Raw genomic sequence first — 25,061 nt, 5'->3', positions numbered from 1 at the left:
GGTGTGCCAAAGTAATGGACGACCAATCGAAGTGCGTAGCAACTAGCAAGGGCGCGTTTGGGAGGGTGTCGTTCCCCCCCCCCCCTAAAATAGGAAGATTTTTTGAAATGGTACGCCCTTAAAAGCTCTTACAGATCTTACAACAAAAAAAGGCATATATTATTTAGAAGCGATATGCCTACTATACTATACTCCGTCGCACACCAGGCTAGTTGGAATCGTATGATCACCTTTCTAAGGAATTGAGTATCTATAAAACAATTATCCCAAAAAGAAAAAAAAATGTTTGTGATATCGGGGGTTGGAGCGCGTCGCAGGCGCCCCCACCCCCTCCAAAAAAAATTAACCCCTGGGTGTGGTCTTATGGAATGTCCCTTCCCCCTTCGCCCAACCTTTCAAAACAGGTCTGCGCTCTTGCTCTGGTTTATTTCTAATAAAACCTTCTTTTTTTGGATTTAACCGTCTTGTTTTCTAAAAATTTTGATTAATCCTTTTCTGAATAGTTTGTATTTTAATGCGTAGATGAAGGGGTTAACTACCACATTACTGACGGACAGCAACACGGTTGAACGATGCAAATTACCACTGCTCATATTTGGCGGCTTCTCACCCCCCGTTAAGTTATATACAAAATAAAGAATCATATCCGGAGTCCAGCACACCATGTACGCAATTGAAACAATAATGAACGTAACAATGATATTTCTCTGGTTTTCATCTCGTCGATTGTTAAAACATCTAGGCCCCCGGAGTCTTTTTACATACAGTTTGTAAACAATTTTTCCGTAAGCGAATACAATAATAACAGTTGGAAGTATATACATAAATAAGAGAGCGTGAATCCCGCCAAGTTTCTGAATTTGGATTTTATTCCAGTAATATTCACAATAGTAGAATTCGTTCAGGTCAGCAATAAACGCTAAATGTACACAGCTTACGATTCCGTATATGTACACATGTGGCAAAATCTTCAAAACAGTTCCTTTCCTAAAATGTACGTAATGTTTGATTGGATGTACGATCGCAAAGTATCGTTCGATGGCGATTAAAACTATATTGCCAGTGGAAGATCCCGCCAAAATCCAGAATATTGACCGACATTTGCAAAATATGCTGCCTGCCCAATCGTCCAGGATCAGCCACCCCTCGGGAATTGTGTAAAAGGGAAGAAATACTATACTTGAAATCAGGTCAATAATGGATTGATGGATTATCAACGTAGTAGTCACTTTGTTTCGGTCAGTTGAAGATAACTTGAGGTGTTTGAATACAATGAGCACCAAGAGGTTTGCAAGAAACCCGCTTATTCCGATTACTGTATAAACACAGAACCAAATATGAGCATGACCTTCTGATCTCTCTGGGTGATTCCATGCCCAAACGAGTTCCATTTATATTGCAGAAACCCTTCAACGTTGGGGGGCCACAGTACTAAATAGAAAATAACGACACACTCTGCTGTCACACCTCTACAAAACTGACTCCAATCCTGGAAAAAAGTACAAAAATATATATGTAGTTGAGGGCGCTATTTACAAAATAAAAGCGGAAGTGCGCTGCGCTTGTACCTAGCGTTCCTAACAACCATTCATTCTTCTCCATCGCAACAACGAAGTGTCAACAAAGCGAAGATTACATGTGATTTGTGTGGGCTGGGAGAGGACAGAATGTTAATATTGTTATTTTAAAAAGTTAATATTAAACTAAAACGATTTAAATGGCAACTGTAGCCAGAGGTAGGTTAATGACGCATTTTAATAAAATATTTAGTAACCAGCAATTGTATTATTAATCGTTTTTATTGTCAAAATATGTTCCCTTCCTTTTTTAGAGAGAAGAACAGATTTTCTGGCGAGGCCGAAGCAATTGCCAGCCAATATATACTGTAGGCCTATATATATAATTTTTGTATTACTGTTTATTGTATTTGCTGATATGTATATTACGATTTTTATTATTAATATTATTATTATTGTTATTATTGTTACATTATACTTTTATTCCCTTTTTCCTTATAAGCTCTCATCAATCCACCCACTCCACCTTTGTGCTCCCCCTCCCCCATCAGCCCCATTGCAGGACTCCTAGATATGTCACTGCCCAAAGGACCCCACATTGTCCTCCTTTCATAAAAAAAAAAAATCAAACCCAATTTTAAAAACTTGTATAGCAGTATATGTCCCTTAAATAATAATAATAATAAAGTAATTTACTATTTTGCGCAGTGCTTCTTTGCACTTTACATAAAATTATAAAACAAAAAGCATGATGACTTTACAATAATAAGGTGTGGTGGCAAAACAGCGCTAGGTCTCAAAGTGTCAATCATCCGCCTCTGCCCTGACACAATGCCAGTTCCCTACCTAGGTGGCGCGAATAAGGTTTCGCATTTGCCCTACAGAAGGTCTATCCGTCTGTATTATTCAAACATGGAAAGCCTCTAAACATTTGTTTTAGAATGATAGTCAACTTGCAGTCAGTCTCTGGAGGAAAAACAATTCTTGATATGTGGCAAAGACAAGCCAAACCAGTCACTCGTCGCAAAAATCGATTTTGAGGTAATACAGGGTTAAAGAGTAAAATAAGAGCTATAAAATGGTAACAAAATAATTCAATTCCTTATGAAGTTTTATGCGTTTAAACATACAGCTGTTTAAAGACCATATGAGAAATCAGCCTTCAAAGTTTATGATTTCGGGCATTTCTCATGCAGAAACTATCATCAATTCCTTTAATAAAAAGTGTAGTTTTAACATTGAAAATTGGGGAAATAACAGCATAGCATGATGTATACATATATAAAGGTTAGTTTAGTGCAACAAAATAGATTTTTTTAAATTTGACATTCCAGCATGTTTTGGCCATTTTCCCTGAAACATGATTGCGATGAGTGGACTGGTTTGGCTAGTCTTTGTCACATATGTCACAACTGATTTTTATAAGACACAAAAAGTATATTGGATGTTATTGAGACACAGATTTTTGAAATATTTAAAACTGGGTGAAAAAGGGGAATAACCAAACTTTTTTCCACAGTTTTTAAAAATTAAAAAAAATATGGTATCTAATTAACCATTTTCCATCAAATATGCTTTTTGTGTCTTAGAAAAAGCATTTTTTCCCCTCCTGAGCCTGAATTTAAAACATCTTCTGAAAGAGGGTGAAATTAAAGTAAATAGAAAAATTAAAAATTTACTATGACAATAAAAGCACATTTTCTAAACCATTTTTTAATTCTGTGTGATTTTTAGGGGTGGCATCAGAATTTTGCCTGACGGGGAGTTCCGATGTCCCTGACGAAAGCGTAAGCGGGCGTGATCAGGTATCGCTCAAAATCACTCAAGTGATCCATATTGGACTGATCCACATTGGACAAATCCCCCAGAAAATATGACAATTTCTGTTTTCAAAGGCTCATTTAACTTCTGACTGTAATCAAGTCAAGAGCTTACTAATATGTAAAAAATGCATATATAAGTTTTTTTCTTTTCTTAGACAAATCGATGGGGGAGCAGCTCTTCCCGATGGGGCCTTGTCCTCCCGGCCACCCCACTGGTGCCACCCCTAGCGATTTAAAACTGTTCTTAGACATATCAAAAGAACATTTCAAAAGTTTAAGGAAAATTAATACAATTCTTGTTTTGGTTGAGCGAGTCATGTCCGCTGCTGGCACCACCACTGCTGCTACTAAAGTATTACACTTAATTATTATTTGTGAATAATTGCCTTAAAATGTTAGGTTGATTAATAAGACCATGTGTTTTCTAAAACTATCATTATAGACAATCTGTTTACTTTATTGACAAATTGCCCTTAAAGCCTGGGCCAGATGGAACCACTGTGTTTGGTAAGTAACCGCAATTAATTCGTTGCTAGGTAATCATTAGCCAAGTGTTTGTTAGTGATTTCGCTATTTTACATTACAACATACTCAGTGTTCGATTTACCCAGTATTGCATCGCAAAATGTGATGCTTTTTAAACTGATTGCGAAGCGCTTCCACAAATGCATCACAATAAAATTTGACGTAATTATTTGCCTAGAATTACCGATTCAGTCTTCAGCAAGGCCTGGCTGTAAAAACTAAGAGGCTTGGTGCACAAAAAAGTCCCAAAAATTGTTTAAAAACAGTCAAAGTCAAGTTGTTATCAATGTTTTTGGCCAAAAATAACGCAATATTCTTGTTTACTTCGAGTGCACACATACAATGTTGTTGTTCATGCAGCTGGTTTAAGTATGAGTGGGGCTTCTCTCCTGTGTTTACAATGTTAACTCACATTTTAGTGTTAGAAAATAAAGATGCATCACTGTGATTTTCTTATTGAAAAGTGTCATTTCTTTTCTTTAATAATCATTCATTATCACTGCAGAAAAAAATGCTATGCACAATTTTGGATTTCTACACAAAACAAAAAGTGCATAGCATTATAATTTGCTACACACAAAAAATGCTGGAAATCGAACGCTGTATACTGTACAATTACAACCACCAGTCACATGGTAGTAACATGGGTATGGAGAAAGCGCCAGTGACAAAATAATATTTTTATAACATAATATACTTAATACTTAATATTTCAATTTATTATTATCATTCAATTACATATACTTTGTTGTTGGTATTTGTACTGTTACTGTTGATGTTATTGTACATGTACAATATTAATACAGTATTTCCATGTTATTGTTATCATTTATTTAATATTTAATATATAAACATTATGCTAACTCTTAATTATTAAATTAAATTTTAAATTTTTAACCATTCTTTTTAATAATTATAATTAATCTTGTTTTATATATTTTAAGTGCAATGCAATTTTAAATGATTTGTTTGACATTTATACATTGGAATATTTTAAGATAAATTTTAATGCTTATCTGAATATTTTTATATCTCAAATAACTTTTAAATAAAATTTTTTCATTTATTGATTTTTACTCATTTTTCTATTTTTCAATATTTATCTTTTGATTTTTTTATCTTTCTGAAGAATTTTATATTGTATGTATTGTGTTTTTCTTGTAAAGGGCCTCCACTCGACAGTGATTGATTTTACTTTTGGAGTGTCCTGTCTCTGTTTTTTGTACTTTTGTGATTGTTCCTTGCCGTTTATATTTATGTACATTCTAATTGTTAGAGACAAATAAATGAAATGAAATGAAATATAACTTTACAATTTTTCACTCATTTGAATGTAGTGCTTACACCACGACAAGAACAGCTGTGTGGTCATAAGGTTGCAAACCCAGGCTATGAGTGTGATAGGTATGTATAATTTGATAATATAAGTTCAGATATACAACGATAAACAATCTCCTCAGATCCCAACATGTTGTGAGGTAAGCAAATTCTAGGTGCTTTGAGATGTTAGACTGTAAATGCCTTTTCAAAGCAGTGTGACAAAATGATTGGCTACCTCTCTGACGATTTAATTGGCCATCCAATAAAAGTATAATTATAATAAATATTTAAAATATTTGAAATGAATGATTAATAAGATACTGTATGTTATGTTTTTTTCTTTATTGAAGATCATATCCAATATGGCCAGTAAGAAAATCTGCACTACAATATGTAGCTACCAGTACAATAGAAAGTCTGAGTTTACCAAAATCAGTTCACCGAGAGTACGTACCAGAGCGTGTAGTCACGACACAGGTATCAAAAGCCGCACAAAAAGCTGAGCCGAGTGCACGCATAGAACAACTGGCGCAAGAAAAGGTTTACCATCCATTAAAGATCAAAGAAAGCTGGGAGTTCGACTCATACAAGTGGGATCCAGAAATATCTACAGCTGCAAAGAAAGCTCAGGCCAGTCCTTGGGTAGAACGTCTAGCTGAGTCACGCCAGACCCACCCTTCGTACCAGTATGCACGCACTGTCCAATGGCCTGTGGAAGACCCAGCCCTCAAGGCCATCGCAACACTACGCATACAACAGTTAGCACGTCCAAAAAGTCGTGGAAAACTAGACAATTTTGATCCATACAGAGTGTCTCCTGCTGCACGAAATGCCCGTGCAACGCCACGTATAGCAGAACTTTGCTTGCCAGTTCCACGGAAGGTTCGGCAGAAGAAATTTTAGATGAACTTGCTTAAAAAATAAAGCGCAATATTTTAACCACCAAATTTATTTTATACTTTTTGTTTAAGTTACGAGATACCAAAAAAGTTTTCACTTAGCTCTGATGACTCAAGGAAAAAATCAATAAACAATATATTCATTATAATTGTAAATTCATATTATTGTGGTATTTATTTGTTTATTAATGCACAGTAGGCCTAGTAGTAGTACCTATTAATGCTATAGTTAAACGAGTTACAGTAAATATTATATTATTTTAGCCCTTTTTATAAAATTATTTTGCATTAACCTTTATCATATAAAATATACAAATATTATTTGTATCGTTTTTTGCACATTCCTTCCAGGGTGGCACAGTGGTTAATATAAGGTTTGAACTCTCAACCTTAAGGTTGGGAGTTTTCGAACACCTCACAGTGCATTTCGCTTGTGTCCTTGGGCAAAGCACTTTACTTGCACTTGTTTCTCCATCCAGTAGTATAAATGGTTGCCTGGTAGGATGTTGTGACATTTAGTTGTGCACAATCAGGACAATACCGGTACTTCACTGGGAGCGGAGAAGGCTGCAGTTTGTGTTGGTTTGTCCATTGGCAAAAAGCACAGTATAATTTCATTATTACTTTCCATTTTGTAGGATTTGGGAATTTAAATATATCATTATGTAAATGCAAATGCCAAAGAAAAAGTAAATTGACAGATTATTCAATAGTAAACAATGCTTTCATCACATTTTTATCATGTTTACATCTGCACTGTAGGCCTCCTTGCCAGAAATATGATTTTTAGAAACTGTTATATAGATTGCGCCAGAAAAAATATTTACATTAACTGTTAATACCAAAGAATTACAAATATGTATGCATACATATTCCAACAAAAGTATTGCTTTAGCCGTATAAGCATTTAATTTTGCGCAAATATCATGTTTACTGCCGCTTCATAGACCATGTGTAACTTTTGTATATTTGCTTAAATACAGTATGCTGAGGTCACAGTCAGACACACCCATCTAGTTGTGCAGAAAGGTCGAAAACTTAATTTTTTTAAGAGATTATTTTTTGTTATTTATATGCCATAAATATTTTGTCGTCAATAACAGTTCCTACATATCATCATGTATCTGGCTTAAGTAGGCCTACATGTAAGAATCGTGCCATTCTGATAGGATACACTGCAACGTGTTAGCATACCAAATAGCCACATAGCATGTTCTAGTAAAATTCTAGAGTACATTCATGATAAATTTTATTAATCGTTCAAAAACATCTATTCAAATTGTAGTAGGTCTGTATACTGTTTGTTTGAATTTTGTTTTTATTTGTATAGTACAGTATATACGTACCTTTCAATGCATGCGACAATGTTTCCAGTAAATACTATATATGATATATGTACACTAATTTTCTTATAGTGCATAAAAAAATTATTCTTAATAATACACCATACCTCTATGCTTTATGCACGATGATCATGAGATGAATATTGGTGCTAACTACTATTGAATAGAAATAAGTCCACAGTTCTAAAATTCAACAGCTTTAAAATAATGGCACAAATTATAAATATAAGTGACACTTATAATTCATTTATGTGGGAGTGGTTGCCACAGTGTTTGCACTTATCTGTTCACATTCTTATTTATTATTATTATGATTATTTATGATTATTATTATTATCACTAACTGCAACATTGAATTCTCCATCAGGTAATGTGTTTGTGTTTTTTTTATCCAATGACCAGGGTACGTGTGTGAAGCAGACAACGCACTGTGCTTTTTATTTTCAGTTAACAGTTTATTATCTTTGATTTTACCCTACCATAATGCTACATACCAAAATTGCAGCTGGGTCCCCTGATTTAAGTGTCCTGCAAAGTTAACTTAAGGGTGTCTTCCCACACCTATTACTTTTTGATAGTTTTACGTCTTCCCACCTAGCAGTGCTTATGCTATTTATACTTACGGTTTGTTCAGGTCAACAAAGTTTTTTTTATTTCTGATTTTATTCCAGTTTTACATTTCAAAACAGTTACAAACATCACTGTTGTGTGTATGAATGTGTTTTCAAAAATCACCTATGCATGTTAGAACATTATTTCACTCTTGAAAATACAGTATTTAAACTTACTTTTGTTTTATATTAATCAGTGGAGTGTGAAGTGACTGATTAATAAATATGCAAAATGCAACTTCCAAGATGTCTTGTTGATATTTGTAATTTGATTATGATTTGTTTCATAGTTATTATTGTACTAAATGATTTTTGGTACATTGGGAAAAAATGCTTCATTCAAAATATTTTTCTGTTCTGTTGTATTAGGCCTATTACAGTATTATATTTCTACAAATTGTTTTTATCCAAATTGACCCTTCAAATTTTAAAAATTGATTAAAATTAATCAGGTTTAAGAAAACACCTTATATTTTGGTGCATACTATAATGCCCACGAACTTCATACAATAATACAGTGGTATATAGTAGTAAAAACATGTTCTAAATTTACAGAGGTTAGTTTCCAGGAGATGTTTGCAAGAGTGTGTGAACAATCTGGACAATTGCTATTGTAATTCAACAATTAGGAAAGCATATACATGAAAAGAAATCTGGCACAAAAATGTTATCTGGTATTATATATTTATTGCATATATGAAAAAGTAATTACTGTATTACATTATTAAAGTAATATCATTATTGTTGCATAAAAAACATTCATCATAATATATCTATCCAGTTTATTGTATTGATAACATTCTAAAACATCCTTATATTTATATTTTCCTCTGTATTCTTATACGATCATTTGGATATTCTGGTTTAAAACAGTATACAAGTTTATAAACTACTGTATTTTTTTACACCTAATACATCCTAGCTTGAGACACTGAATAAACAAATCACCAAATACCGATGGTAAAAAGGTCTAACATGCTATGATGTCTCCTTTGAGGTGTCAATATTTTCCCTCAATTCATATACAGTATTATAAATCTACATTACATATTCATACCAATACAATAACAATGTTTTATTGGGATTATAAAACATTTAAGCCATATTATATACAGCCCACATTGTGTTACAGAAACAGAACAAGGACTTTAAGTGGCTAAACTCACTGGAAACACAGGTGTACATGCCCCTATTTGTTACAGATCCAGATTAGGGGCTATTTAAGTGTACAAGTTGCCATTCTTCAAATACAACAATGAATCCTAAAACAATGATCATGCATTCCATGTTCGATCTGGTGATCATTATATATCTATTTGTTTCTGCTAGGGAAAATAGCAATTGCTGGAACAAAACTGCCATGTATTAATCAAGCTTAACAACTGACCAATCAATTTAGACGTGGTCATGGCGGGGCTAGGAATACATGCATTTCCCACAACCCACACATAGTCACGTACCTCTACAAATGCCTGTCATTTTCTGGGAGCTTTGCAAAAATTTCCAAATAGCAGTCCATTATTGTTAGGAGGGGGGTTTTTTAAAAGTCCTGCGTCTGTATGACATTTCCAGAACTAATACTTTGGGAAATGATTAACATTAAATTGTTGATCTTATAATGAAAAACAAATTTGGATTTTTAGGCAATTTTTTGAGCTCCCATATTTTACAGCTTATTTACTTAATATTGTGCTGTGCAACAACTTAAACATTTCGCCACGACATCCCTCATTTTATGTAACAAGACTTTTTTGTTACTTGCCCATATATGGGAAAATCTTTTTAGTGAATTAACCATATTATATGGGCATAATGATGTCATATCATACCCATTGGCACATTGCACGTATTTTACCAAATGGAGGATTGATTTTCAACATTCATATTGCACTCATAATTTTAAATGAATGTTATTAGACGGAATTCATGTGAAAGCTCTGTATTTTAGCAATATCTATGAACATACAGAAAATGGACATTTGAATCATTATACATTTATTTATCTAACGAAAATGTTATAAATTATCTATATAAAGAAAATAAAGGAGGTTGTTGTTTTATATATCTACCATTCCATAAATTAATATTTGGTGTTAAATGTAAAAGGCACTCACTTGCATTGTTCAATCGCAAACAGTGTATATACCACATCTCCAACCTCCCACCCACCAACCCTTTTTGACAGACTATTAATCAGCAAAAATCATTCTGACATTCAGAAGCAGCGATCTCCTGCTCTAAAACTGAGACGGGAACAGTATGTCTAAGAAAGTTCTCCGATGGGGGCGTTGTCCAACCAAAGTTTATGAAGAAAACGATACAGGTCGTCAGTCACCGATACCTATTGATATATTGAGAAAAAAGAAAATTACATTCTGTTAACGATTTAACACGTTCCCTGCCAGGAACACCAGTTCATGTCCAACATGTTAAAATCTCATCTTATTAATTTATTCTATGAAATCTTTTACTTTATTCACTTGAAACAATTCCTGAAAAAGATTTAAAATAAAGTTATCCCAACAAGTAGAATATCTTTTACCCTCATTTTATCTTATTATTTAATCCAAATATATAGTGGCCTATCAAGAAGGGATAACACAGCTCTACAAAAATTTTGAATCTAAAAATTGTTAAACTCGCCAAAGTAGCACAAGGGGCTGACTAATATTTTCTAGGTGTTTACACTTGAGAAAGGCAATTTATCCATTAAGTATAATTCAGGCCGCACCCTCTGTAAGAGACAGCTCTTTGCCACTCCTCGCCACCCTACTTGAAATCATGGATTTGCCGGTGCACTGTTTTAAAGTGTTTCTAAAAGAAAGGCAGCATCATAGAGCTCCATAATTCAAAAAAATTTCCTTTAAGAAAAAAAAAAACCCACTTTATAAGGTGTTGGATTTAGCGCCCTCTTGTGGTCATCCCGTAAAGACTTGATAGATGCAATAGTATCTGCACGCACTTCTTGTAGTGATCGCAAGGGTTTAGCAATCTGGAAATACATGTTTGTTAACTTTTTTTATTATGTACCATATAATTATAAAATATGTTCTTTATTATGTACAGTATTATTATAAAATATGTACAATATTAATTGGTATATGATTGTGTATCATACAATTATCTATTAGGTTTTCGATCTTTTTTAGTGAAAATCATTTTAACTTTTTTGTCAACGCTCTGCTTTTGTCACAATAGCATGTATGTTTATAGGCCTGAACATTAGACAAAATTTTTTATACATTGTTTAGTGAACCTACCGCCTACCAATAATATATATATATATTTTGGCCAATTAGCGCAAACGCTGGCACGAAAAAATGGAAATTTCAGAAGAAAATAAATGATTTTCTTTACTTTTATTACGCCTGCTGCCCTGAAATCTTCAAAAATAGGATATGTATATTTCATGCTAATTATATAAATTTAACTTATTTAACCATCCCATTACTACACTGTTTACATTCAACAATAAAATTTTATCTTTATTTTCTCCTCCATCTGGATGTTCTTGGTAAAATTATATGCCCTAAATAAGAAAACAAAATTTTATTTCTATATTTCTCCTCTAACGATATTAAAAAAGTGTCGCCCTAACACTAAGTTCTCCAATTGCCATCTTACCTTGCCATCTTTCCAAAAGACTACATGCAGTTTTTCAACTCTTGATGGATTCACATATGCTCGCTTAGATTCCTGGATGACAAACATAAAGCAAAAAATATAAGCAATGACAAAACAACATGACTACTAGGTAAGGGGTGGGGTTAATATGGATTGTGTTTACTTTTAAGACAACATTAGGGATTTATGCAAGCAGTTTCGCACTTTGGGAATGGTTTGGTTGCCCAACCTCGAGATCGTAACTCGAGGGGGTAACTTGTGTTGGACTGTATTATACTGTCATCCACTCTAGGCTGCAGAAACTGAAGATGCGCTCCAGCCCTATGGGCCCTAGTGGCTTGGCAAGGATTTACTCTTTGCTTGGACCTTGTTGTGGTGTCGGATGATGTTTCGTGTATACTGTCTCTTATACACATCTAGATGTGTATAAGAGACAGCCCCTTGACTCCCTGCTATGCCATTGAGGGAGAAGGATGAGTAGATAATTACAGATACTGTAGTCACTTTATTTATTCACAAAAACTTAATAATATTACACATATTAAAATATTATTCTTCCATAAGATTGTGATGAAAACTGAAATTACATCATATTAAAGTTATTGAGTGATGAATATTTGTTTTGGTAACTTACGCTAAATGGATGCCTACATAACACTCGTTTGTTTTCCTCTGGGGCAGGCTCTGAAACACGTTGTAGTAAGTCTATTAGAGCTTTACCTGAAAAGTTTTAAATAATTAAATTAGAATTATATCTTTATTTTGGTAGAAACAAATACAAAGAATTACACAAACCTAACTATACTTGTACTGTATTACAATAACAAATTTATAGTATGGCATTTCTAAACAAAACATTGAAAAAACTAAATCACACACCTTATGTATTCGCGTATAAGCCAAGGCTTAAAATAGCAAATTACAATCGAAAAACAGGGGGGGTCAATTGATGAAATATTTCAAAACTCATAAAATGGTATTATATTGGAAGATTAGCCTTGCATTTGGCTCTGTTTTTAGCCAGATAGATGCAGTATCTAGACCATAAAGAGCAGAAAAAAGTAGAAATTCCGACGATAAAACTGGAGGGATGCGTCGTCTTATACGCCCGACGTACAAAAAAATCGTCCAAAAATCTTAAATTCAGAGGGTCGTCTCATACGCAGGTCGCCTTATACGCGAGTGTGCGGCTTTTGCAATGGCATTTTATTTTATATTTAGTCCTCTAAACTTTATTTGTGTGCAAATACAAGCCAAACCAGTCATTCGTCGCAAAAATCAATTTTGAGTTATTAATAAGTATTAAAAAGTAAGGGTTAAAAAGTAAAATAAGAGGTATAAAATGGTAAAAAAAAATCATTTAAATTTAACATTTCCTTTATTATAAAGTTACAAGCTTTTAAACATACAGCTGTTTAAAGAACAATATGAGAAATCATCCTTGAAAGTTTATGATTTCGGGCAATTCTCATGCAGAAACTATCATCAAAACCTTAAAAAGTGTTCTTTTAACATTGAAAATGGAGAAAATAACAGCATAGCATGATGTATATATATATATATATTTGATTTTCCAGCATGTTTTGGCCATTTTCTCTGAAACACGATTTGCGACAAGTGACTAGTTAGGCTTGTCTTTGTCACATTTTATATGAAAATGGTAGATGTTTGTTATAAGAACTGTTATCTTGCATTATCTTTATATCTCTTTATTCACTTCTTTAGCAAAGCAGAGAATTTAAAGACCTTTTATGAGAAAAAATAAATGCAGGACATACTATTGTTTTTGTAGCTTAAAAAGGATTAACAAAAATCAAAAATAATCTTCCAAATGAGACAGATTTAAATTCTTAAATGGTGACCTATCTGACCACACTAACCCTGGGTCCACCTACCATCATGGCTATACAGTCGAAAGACCTGCTTCCTTCCTGGTATTGTCACCTTCTCCACTTCATGACTCAGCTTAATTCTAGGTTTCCCATCAACCTCAACAAGCTTTAGATGACAATAAAAAGCAATCGATCATTTAATGCTACATGCATGTTATATATTGAGAAGATTCTTTAACTTCTTTCTAACATAGTAAAATAACAAAATATACACCTGTCTCTTATAACTCTTGCACATGCCAGTCTCTGTCTCTTATACACATCTAGATGTGTATAAGAGACAGATCATAAGCTGCAGTGGGTGACATGCTACTACCATTATTCCCCCTTCATTTTGGTGAACTTTTGTGTTGGTTTAATATGCTGGGTTTTCCATTGATTTTTTATTTAGTTTTTGGACATTTTATAATGTTAGTCATTCTGATATGTTCCCATTACTATCTTTTATACCAAAGAGCATTTTCAATGGGTTTGAGTACTACACAAATCTTATTTACTATTAATTATCAAAATTATAGTACTGATCAACTGTGGTAATTTCATATAAATATTTTACCTTATAGACACATCCTAGAGCAGGCTGCCTTTGACAGGTTACCAGATGAGTACCTATACCAAAGGAGTCAATCTCATGTACCTGTAGGTATATACAATATACATTAAAATCTTCAATCTATAACAAAAAAATATATTTATTTTCTTCTAAAGTTAAAATGATAGTATTGTAATATTCAATATCCTTTCAATATTCAATAAATTAACCAATAATTAACCTATCAATCAATCAATCAACCACCCAATCAATGTATCAAACAATAAAAATACTTTACTGTAATCAAATGTATATATTGACAAAGAGCAGGATGGCATGCCCTTCTAAAATAAAGTGATGTAAAGAAATAAATTTATCACTACATGTTTGAAATTATAATATAATATTAGGCACAAAAAAAAATACTGTAGGTGCAAAACAAATATGCAAAGTTAGTCAATTCAGTGATTAATTACAAATAACAATTTTATATAAAAAATCAAGGATTATCAATATTGTCTAAGCAGAATGATGAATAGATGTCCACATTGCTCATAGCATTCATCTCTATGTGCTACATACACAGCAGTATTAAACAAACAGATGAAAAAAAAACCAAATATTTATAGTTTTACATATGAAAATTTATTTTTAAAAAAATGTAATTACTTGTTCGTTGAGGGAATGCAGAGTATCTTCATTGATGTCGTTACTGGCAACAATAGTTACATCTTCAAACCAAGGAACTTTGAACCTGCAAAGACAAAATATGTGAGAGATAACAATTTTCTTAAAACTCATCTCACCTGAATGCCCAGTGGACTATCATTAGTCTGTCAGTTGAAACCTTTTGACAATCTTTCTCTAAACAGCATGATCTTATATTTTTTTATACTAATACATAAGTATCAATGAAGTACAGAATATCAGACTTACATTTTTCCTATGCTTTTGAATATAGAGCGAATGCGTTTCGACTGGTAGGCAAGGTCGCCACTATCCAGACGGATACCAATGGAACGGTAGCCTAGCTCATTCAGAGCTAGAGCAACTGTACAGAAATTAGGAATACCACTCCTGAAAAAAAAAAAAAATTTCATTGAGCATCAACTACGAATCTTAATACATTACAAATGCTGATATTGTGTTGGGTTATTAATGTTAAGTAAATGTAAGACCATAAAATATTGTTAAATATCAGCTTTTCCATGGGGTAGATGTGTTAACATGATGTCATTCTTCTACTGTTGTCCATCTGGAGTCATATCCCAAACAACAGTGTTGGATTTAAAATCACCACAAACTACCTCATTCCAACTCTGTCACCATCTTCCACAAACTTTTATATGCAATTCAGATTTATAGTAATTGTTATTGTCGTGATGGAATAATAGACAATAAATGGATTTGCGTCAGGAGAAACATGTATAGGTGTAATTTTGCCCTACCTAATTCAGATTTAGTTGTAGAAAAAAAATTGTTTATTTTTATATTTTATCAAGATATCAGAAACTTACTTGAAGACATCATAGGTATCAACTAATGCTAGGAAACCGGTTGGAAATGCAGATGCATAGGAGATGAAAGCTGCTAGCTCACTAGAGTTGGTCTGCTCTTCAACTATCTCCAGATGTCTGGCCACCTGTGATAACCATTTCTTGCATAAAGCAATAAAATCTTTCTTTTCTCCATTTTCATTGGTTGGTTTGAGATCCTAATAGACCAATCATAGATAATTATGAATACAGAGGAAAGGAAATATATAATTGGCTTGTTTTAACACATAGACTGCCATGGGTAGACATACTTTTAAAAATGTGTGTTCTTGCATATCACTTGGTTATTTACATTGCTGGCCAAGTTCTTGTTGAACTGACAGGAATGTCAGCATATTAAATTTACAATACAAAATGGTGAGGTTGTCTAATAATTTGTAGTGGCACCGATCCAGGTTAAGATCTATATCACAGTGTACCTGAAAGCTACCTGCTTACCACAAAGCATAGCACTTTAAAGTATACAGACAACTCTTGCACATGCCAGTCTTAAGCAACTCACAATTTCTGACAGTTCATCAAAGCTGGTAAATGATGAGACAAAGGCATGAGCATGAGTTCCACGGACTGGTATACCATAAAGCTTCCCTGCTAGCACATTACTTGTACCGTCAAAACCTATGTAGAAATAAAAGAAGTTAGCCAGTTGCCACAGCAGTATGGGATTGGACAATGAGTTTGAAACTGGAGTGTCCTTCTTGCTAGTGCCAGTGTTCAAGACACCTTGCTCCGATTACCTCATCCATCGAATAGGAAGTTAACTGATGGTTCTGTGTGGATATTAGTACATGTGCATGAACAATAACCTACTTTATCAAAAGGAGTAGGGGATTGACTCCCTGTGTACTGACCAGGTTCGACATTGCACTACAGCAGCCACCATTCAACAAGGTCCATCCATTAGGTCCATTAAAACAGTTGAAGGGGGGGGGGGGTCCAGGCCTGTCTGACGGGGGAAAAATGCCCACCCCCTCCCCACTGGCGCCACGACTGGTGGGACGCTAGTCCATCGTAGGTTACTCCCATTAAATTTGCTGGTACCCTTTGATACAGCTGGGTAGACTGAAGCAATGTAGATAAAGTGCTCAAGGACACAAGCGAAATGCACAGTGAAGGAATGAAACACCAACCCTGAGGTTGGGAAATCCAACCATTTCCACTGCACCAAACCGCTTCCATAAAACATGGATAAAGTGCCTTGCTCAAGGACACAAAAACTAGTTGCCAGATTACGCTACATTAAAGTTCACTGTATAATAAATGTATTTAAAATAAATAACCTCCCAAGTAGCAATATTTAGATGCTGTCAAGCCGCCATCTGGTCCCTGTGCTCTTCGCAGACCAAATTCCAGAAGGGATTTCTCCTCACCCGCTGCCAACTTAAATCGAGCTGCGTTAGTTGCCACAAGACTGTAGGAAATGAGAACATTTTTTAACAAATTATTATATACTGTACGGTAGTAATACAAGCATTGGATTAGTTTTCAATGATCTGGAAAGTACAATATATGAAAAAATTATTTTCTCATGAAAACAAGACACTATATGAAAGACAATTATGTCCTTAAATTTCACATGTGAAATTTAATATAATATATTATAATAGTAATGTAATGTAAAGTAGTCGGATTTATAGCGATTTATACCGAAGTCTCAAAGCACTTAAAATATTATAATTTGTATGACAACGATGGATGAAAGTTAGAAGCATCGAAATTACGAATTACAAAGGAATAATTCTGCAAATATAGTTTCTTGTTTACCTTGCGTAGTTAATCAGGGTTAAGAGTGTGGTCTCAAGAAGCTGGGCCACAGGCAGGGGTCCTTCTACACGCAACAAAGGGATTCTCGGGAATACAACAGTTCCTTCAGGAATTGCATAGAGTGTGATTTTCGAAGCGTCTAGGTTTTGAAGATACTCAAAAAACTCTGGTTCTGTCGTCGAAGGCAACACTGATTTCAAATATGTGATATCTGGTGGAAAATGAGTCATCATCATTAATATTTTATTTAAAGGTTTACATAGGGCACACATCCAATTATAGAAGTTAACTACTCAAGGTGCTTTTCCCCTGGTCATTAGATACAGAATCAATCATGTATCAATGTACAATCTCCTCCGCTTTCTGGAGAGAGTTATGTATTGTTATCTATCATTACTCATTCAACAATCTGCCCGCCAAACACAAGGATCTCCATGTTTGGTAACGCACTGCTTGACTGCCAAACATGGAGATTCCGATGTTTCATGTTTTTTAACGGAATCCGATAGATGGGGTAATTACTGACATGTACTAACAATATGAACATTATATTCAGTCTGGACTGAAATTATTTCACTATTTGTTTGTTTACATTGAGCGTAGCGGTATGATGTACTGTCACAAAATCGCGATTATCTCAGCTTTGTTGTGCGAAATTGCGTAAATCTCCAAAAGCGAGTAATTTTCATTTTACTGTTACGAGTCACAGATTGTGACTAAAATAAGTGTTTGGTACCAGTAAAGCTATGATGTTTGTAGGTCTTGTAATATTCATTACATGTCAATACGCACTCTCAACAAGCTTCGGAAAAGTGTTAAAGTTCGCTAAAAAGTCTGGCGGTGGCTGATACTATTTTTTCAAATCCCTGGCGATCAGAGTGTTAACGAGTCTAAAAAGTAATCAGTCACCTCCTACCAGGTACCCATCTAAACTTCTGGGTGAATTAAGAGAGGCAAATTATATTTGCCATGCAGATAGTGTCTGACCTAAAAGACACAAGGGTGTGACAAGCATTGGTCTCAAACCCCCGACCTTCCAACTGAAAGCCCAAGGCATTACATGTTTCTACATCTCATAATAATTATATTATTTACAAATCTGGGGGTGGCATGCAAAAGCAAGACGACCAAAAATGGAAATTCTTAACTTACAGTAACATCAACATTTCGTTATTTTATAAAAAATGGCAAATCTGATATGGACAAAGTTGTTGTTTTATATTACACTGTAACAGTCATCTGTAGATATACTTTTTATGAATGTCAGAGTTCGAAAGAGAAAGACTTGCTGGTTGGTGCGGTGTTACAACAACCATGGAGGAATTAGTTTCCAGGTATTATTAATTAATATTATTTATGCCTACCTAAGGGTAGCTAGGCCTAGGCCTGCTATTATTATTGGACCTTATTGTATTCCTATAGTTTATAGAAAAAGCGAAAACACAATATGGAACCTACCTGATTCAGAGAACTTGAATTTCTGTAGGTACTTTAAACAATCTCCCAGGCCAGCGAAAATGGTGAATTCCCCGGCGAAGGGACTTCTTCGAAAGTACAGATCAAAGACAGCGACTGCGTTGCGTTTCTCGCCCTTCCAATAAGCATACGCCATTGTTATTTGGTATAGATCTGTCAACAACGGCTGTACAACACCATTTGGAACGTCCGATGAGGATAATAATTCTGGTGAATTTTCCATTTTGTTGAATGTTAATACTGTAATCTACTAGGCCTAGGTGCTGCAAACAGGTTTCATGTGATCCAGCCTCTCCCTAGCAAACAGTGGGGAATCCCAACCCAAAACTGTCTGTTGAATAAATTTATTTCTAGAGGGCACACTTCAAAATCAATAATGCAAGTGTAAAAAATTTCACTAAAACGGCAATAAACCAAAATGGCAATGAAAAATAAACGACAATACAAAGGAGCAATACCGAGAGCAAGCGCCGCCAGGCGCGGGACGTAAGTCTCATTTTGTCTGTATTGTAAATTTAATATTTGGATGTTTATTGCTTTTATATTGTTTTCCCCCTAAACCTTTTATTATTGAATTTGTACAGTATGTTGTATTATTATTATTATTATTATTATTATTATTATTATTATTATTATTATTATTATTATTATTATTATTATAATCCCCAATCATTTTATTATTGAATTTGTATGTTGTTATTATACCTGTTATTTTTATTATTATTATTAATATTTTTTTTCGTTTTTTTATACTTCTATTACCTTCTGCATTTCTTTATCAAAATGTAGTACACAACCATTAGCTCTGTCAAGATGTGTATAAGAGACAGGTTATGATGATTATGCCTGTTGTTGTTATTATTATTATTATTATTATTATTATTATTATTATTATTATTACTGAATTATTATTGTTATAGTATTATTATTATTATTATTATTATTATTATTATTATTTCTATGATATAAATTGCTGTAACTCCATTTTATGTGTAGTTTAAAGTTTTATTTATTTATTTGGTTTATTGACGTTTTGACTTATTGCCGTTTTGGTCCATTGCCGTTCTAGTCAAAAGGAGTTGCCGTTTTTTTTTTGTTTTTTTTTTGGTTTTGTTTTTTTTTTGTTTTTTGTTTATATTAGGCCCTAAGTTTAAAAATTTTCAGATTATTTAACCAAACACACAGACACTTTGACTATCCCATGGTATTCAACAGTGGTGGCAATGGGAACGGGGGAGAAGGACCCATCCCCATTTTTGAGAGGCAGGCGTGTGTTCAACAGATCAGATAGGCCTACATCGTCTTAACTCAATTATAATTGCTCTTAACCTACCCACCACTGAACGTCGCACTGCCGTGGACATTGGCGTTATGAAAACCCTTGATTGAATTATTGATTAATGGTGTAGTCATCATCTGACCAAGTTACACACACTATCATATTTTTCAGTTTCGAGAGCACGTTCAAAAGTAAAGACACACAGTACACAAATCTGAAGCTCGATCACAAGAACGATTTATTATTTCTTCATTAGATCAATTGGATTTATTCATTGATAGAATGAAATAGCTATTTCGGTCAGAAAAAAATAATTTCAAGTAAATCACTTTACAAATTAAAGATCATCTGAATTAATACTAGTGTATTCGAATAGCATTTGCTGGTCACTTCGGCCCAAAACCAAAGCGGCACAAACCAATTCGGCTCAAACCAACTCGGACCAAAACCAACTCGGCCCCAGACGACACTTCGGCCCAAAGCCAACTCGGCCCCAAACCAATTATGATTTTATAGCTTATTGTTTTTTTGCAAAATGGATCAGCTGTTGGTAAGCTTAAGTTCTAATGCAAAGATCTAATAGCCAGTATACATTAATAGATAAAGATTGAAATAACGGCCCGACACCTTAACTGAAAAAACCCATTCTATGTAGAAACAAATCTATCAATAATGAAATCGAATAAGGCTTACGAATAATCTAACTCTAACATCAAAATATTTTTAAAAAATCAATAGGGAGCTGTCGATTACATGACAACATGATAACGTCATCACATAAACTTATCTGCGCAAGCAACAGCGTAGATGGTTTGAATAGGGCCACTAGGACGCCAGTTTGGCGGCCCGATAATATCAGAGAACCAGGGACGGCCCGCACAGGTGATGATTTGATCCGCTCAGGCCTGGATCCGCTCTACGTTTACAACGTCGCGCAAATCGAAAGCTCCCTAATATAAATATTCAAAGCAACTTATTATTTGATTAATGAACATTCAACAAATATTTGAAAACATACAATAAACGTTTATGATTAAACAAGTTGCAAATAATATTTTATATCATTCCACACAGCAGAATAAACGCCATTAACAATTAGCATACAATACCATACACAATTACTACAAAACATTCAACAAATATTTGAAAATAATACAATAAACCATGATTAAACAATTTATAATAATTAGTACTGTATAAAAATTCAAACACAATTGCAGGGCCTAATTGTATAGTTATAAGACTCGTTTAAAAAATCAACACGATAATCATAATCAATACCGTATCAACTACATTAGGTAAATGACCTTCCAACACATGTATAATGAATTTTGTAAAAAAGTAGGATGAAATCTAATAAAAGCGAATAACGTCAAAATAGTCTAACTAGGCTATAAGATCGGATTACCAAACTATTCCATGACAACTTAATGGTTTAATAACTGTAATAAACATACAAATCAAATTATAAAATCGGAAATACTTGGTATTTATTATTTAATATTTAAACATATATTACTCTATATATAATTTATTAACAATAATAATATTATCATATACGCCCATATATGATATACCGGTATGTATTTTAAGCTGTTAGTGGCGGTTGTTATCGCTGTTTCTTAATACGAATGAAAATAAAATATAAATATAATAGGCCTAATAATTTATATTAATTTATTTATTTTCGAGGACTATTTTTAGTATAATGTATTTATTTCTTGTGTCACACTGTAACATCAAATTATCAAACTATTCCATAACAACTTGATTGTTATACTAGCTGAAGTAAACATAAATGACGTAATTGCAAACACAAGGTCTTTATTATTTAATATGAAATACTTGCGTTACTTTAGAGGACTTTTTAGTACTGTATACTATATACCGTATTTGTTTTATGACCAGTATCATTATCAGTCATTAAGTATTGGGAAACTATCAGGTGGTTCGGTTAAACACTAGTTATCATTTAAATCAGTTATTTGTGATTTTTTTGAAGTTGGTGTTCAACACTAGCTCATGTTAGAAGGGGCTATCATTAGAGGAATTGCATGTAGAACAATGACCTGCTATCTACTTCAAAATATTAGTGCCCTGTGATGTGAAGTTTCTGATACAACGACTGTTCCGTTTTGGAGAACGGCTACACCTTCTGGTTTACCGACGTTGAACGCATGTGAATCACTACCGACCACGCCTATGTATTTGTTTCCCATCCTAGGTTCCATAACAATAATTTTAGCTTCACCTCTGTCGACAAGTAGTAGACGACCACTAGTATCAAAAGCTAGTCCGGCAAGTGCCCTGAATTTTGGAAATCCTAAAGGAGGTTTCTCACAATTTATTTCTTCATACTTACGTCCATCTGGAGTAAAAATTAGTATCGTATTTGATGTACTATCGGTAGTATAAATACGATTATCGGGACCCACTGCCACATAAAATGGGCATGATCGTTTTGTATAAGAACGCATGTCTCTTACCTTCTGCATTTCTTTATCAAAATGTAGTACACAACCATTAGCTCTGTCACAAATGTAAATATTGTCATGGCTATCTGACGCAATTCCCCAAATGTCAGGTGAGGATGTCTCGGCAGTGGATACATTGAATCTATTTAAGAACTTTCCCCTACGTGAGTAATGTAGAATACTACCCATTCTTGATATACTTATTAACAGGCTGGTATTTTGAAAGGTGCACACATCAACAACAGAGGGCAGAGAAAACTTCATAATATCTTCACAATTGATTATGTCTACAACACGCCCAGCAGACGAGTCAAACATTTTTACAGCATTATTTCCACAGTCAGCGACGGCAAATATGTCGTCTTTGACTGCCGTAAGGCCTTTGGGCACATTAAAACAATTCCGTTCCTTCCCGAAACCACCAACTGTTAATTTGATGCGACTTTTTGAGTAATCAATGGGAGATATGGCCTGTTGCCTTATGGGTCTAGATTTTCTTCTGGCACCAGATGACGTATCATGATGCGGCTCTTTTGATTCACCTACGTGGAATCTTCTATCAGCAGACGATCCCCCAAAAGTGAATTCTTCTATTCCACTATCAATTGAGTGGTGTCGAAAATGGCCATTCCCTGCACTTAATAACTTTGCCTTTGGAACCTCTAAGTACACCCTAGATCTGTTACCTAACTCAATTCGTATTTCCTTACTATTTTCTAGTTTGGACAATTTGTCTTTTTGCCTAGTTCTTGGTAAAAATGTTGATTGTCTTAGCTCGTCCAATTCTTCAGTAGGCGTAGATGCTGGTGTACTGTCCTCTGAAATGACATCTTCTGTAGAGATATCGTCCCTCGTCATGGCTGATTCTATGGTCAGTTTTCCGTATGTATTGATATTAGCTTTTAGCCTTTTCTTGGGTGCTGATCTATCGATGAACACTATTTCTTTTGGCACTCTTGATCGCGAAGTTTTAGCTTGGCGAAAAACATCCATCCATTTCGAAGATTTTATGAGGAACTCATCAAGATTTAAACTACCTTCGGAAGCAATGCGGTCCCTAGCATCGACACAAAACGCTCTAATTGCAATAACTTCCTTTTGAAATTCCCGCAACTTCGTACTCAAAATTTCTGTTTCTTGGTCGATTGTTGTTTTTATTTCATCAAAAAGAATTGTCTCTCTGTATTCAATGAGGCGTCGCAATTCCTGTATTCTTTCCCGAACAGTTGATTTTACTTTTTCTCCACTTTGAACTAGCCTGTTGATGTCTTCGTTAATTCTCTTGCAAATATCTCTATATACTCCTTCAGAGGTTTCAAGTACCTTAAGCCGTTCTCGGAGAGTTACGATGGGCGTCTCTTCTAAATTTGCAGCATCCTCACCTCCTCCCCCACTTATAACTACTGACTCGTCTTCTCGTTTCTCTGCCACAGCAGACCTAGACATATACATATCAGAGCATTGTGCAATTCGCTGAAGTTGAAGATTAATAGGGAACAGGCGTGTCCACTCCTTTGGAATTTTGTGCAACGTTCCACACTCGGCACAAGTGAGAATTCCAGTACGCCGACTTCTCTCAATACACTTGTTACATACTGTGTGTTGGCACGGCAGCGTACGTTGTATCCGTTGATGTGACAGACAAGAGCAGCAATCTAATAGAAGCATAAGGGAAACTCGAATCGAGGCCTCGGTATTTCCTTCTTCAGATATCATAACAATAAATAGTAATAATTTTCTTTTAAAGCATAACCACCTCAATATCATGCTTTCCTCTATAAACAAAATGAAAAATACCATCACTCTGAGCACTGGATATATCTTCCAAAATGAAGCCACTTGACGGATCTGTAGAAATAAAATAAGTTTAAAAGTTTAAGAGCTGATTATAATCTCAGCATTTAACTTCACTCACAACAACTGTACATATTAATAATTAAAAAAAAACACATTTTATTTGCTGAAATGGTTATAAAGGATGGAATGTGTTAGCCTAGGTGTAAAATTAAGTAAAAAAATATGAAGAAAAAACATACCAGTACTGTATTGAAATTAGAAAAAACGGTAACTAGGCCAGATGGTCGAAATCCAGTTTGCCGAATGCCAGATTGCCGAGACCACTTTGCCGAATCCCAGTTTGCCGAGTACCAGTTTGCTGACTCAAAAACAATGAATCCCATTTGGCCGAAACCCAGTTTGCCGAAAGTCAGTTAAAAGCAGTGAACTTACTAACAGCAGCATAAATTTCACGATGGAATAATAAGTCCATGTTCTTAACATGACTGCATCTGTACAAAGTGGTGTATATATATTTTTATATATATACATATATATATATATATATATAATTTATATATTATATATATATATGCGCTATAGAAGTATGGAATTATTATTATTATTGTTTTATATATATACATATATAT

At 34.2% G+C, this 25,061-nt stretch overlaps 4 protein-coding genes across 5 annotated transcripts in view; 1 reads left to right on the top strand and 3 right to left on the bottom strand.

Moving 5' to 3' along the window:
• Positions 1-177: 177 nt before the first annotated feature.
• Positions 178-1,391, bottom strand: LOC117106837 (QRFP-like peptide receptor). The gene has a single exon (XM_033248311.1). The coding sequence runs from the start codon at positions 1,389-1,391 to the stop codon at positions 456-458; it is 936 nt and encodes a 311-aa protein (XP_033104202.1). The 3' UTR covers positions 178-455.
• A 2,386-nt stretch (positions 1,392-3,777) lies between these two features.
• LOC117106836 (testicular haploid expressed gene protein-like) lies at positions 3,778-8,279 on the top strand (the record flags this gene model as incomplete). Its single annotated transcript, XM_033248310.1, has 3 exons — positions 3,778-3,847; positions 5,203-5,269; positions 5,536-8,279. Coding segments are annotated over 3 exons (690 nt in total), but the record flags the coding sequence as incomplete, so codon positions are not given.
• A 103-nt stretch (positions 8,280-8,382) lies between these two features.
• On the bottom strand, positions 8,383-19,235 carry LOC117106847 (nicotinate phosphoribosyltransferase-like). Its single transcript, XM_033248320.1, has 13 exons — positions 18,865-19,235; positions 17,407-17,617; positions 16,923-17,053; positions 16,145-16,260; positions 15,604-15,800; positions 15,023-15,163; positions 14,756-14,840; positions 14,111-14,191; positions 13,558-13,660; positions 12,297-12,382; positions 11,663-11,734; positions 10,923-11,030; positions 8,383-10,379 (listed from the first exon to the last, which is right to left on the bottom strand). The coding sequence occupies exons 1-13, from the start codon at positions 19,103-19,105 to the stop codon at positions 10,302-10,304; spliced, it is 1,650 nt and encodes a 549-aa protein (XP_033104211.1). The 5' UTR covers positions 19,106-19,235; the 3' UTR covers positions 8,383-10,301.
• Positions 19,236-20,032: 797 nt separating this feature from the next.
• The window catches only part of LOC117106902 (tripartite motif-containing protein 3-like), a 7,118-nt gene continuing 2,089 nt past the window's right edge, over positions 20,033-25,061 (bottom strand). For both annotated transcript variants that reach the window (XM_033248423.1, XM_033248424.1), the window contains exon 2: positions 20,033-24,483. In XM_033248423.1, coding sequence (XP_033104314.1) covers positions 22,243-24,483 — 2,241 coding nt within the window. In that variant the 3' untranslated portion in view covers positions 20,033-22,242. The remainder of the gene's footprint in view (positions 24,484-25,061) is intronic.

Source organism: Anneissia japonica, unplaced genomic scaffold (genome assembly GCF_011630105.1).
Source record: "Anneissia japonica isolate Jap-2015-1 unplaced genomic scaffold, ASM1163010v1 scaffold1165_len1893470_cov193, whole genome shotgun sequence".
Lineage (NCBI taxonomy): Eukaryota > Metazoa > Echinodermata > Crinoidea > Comatulida > Comatulidae > Anneissia > Anneissia japonica.
This window is presented reverse-complemented; position numbering and strand designations above follow the sequence as displayed.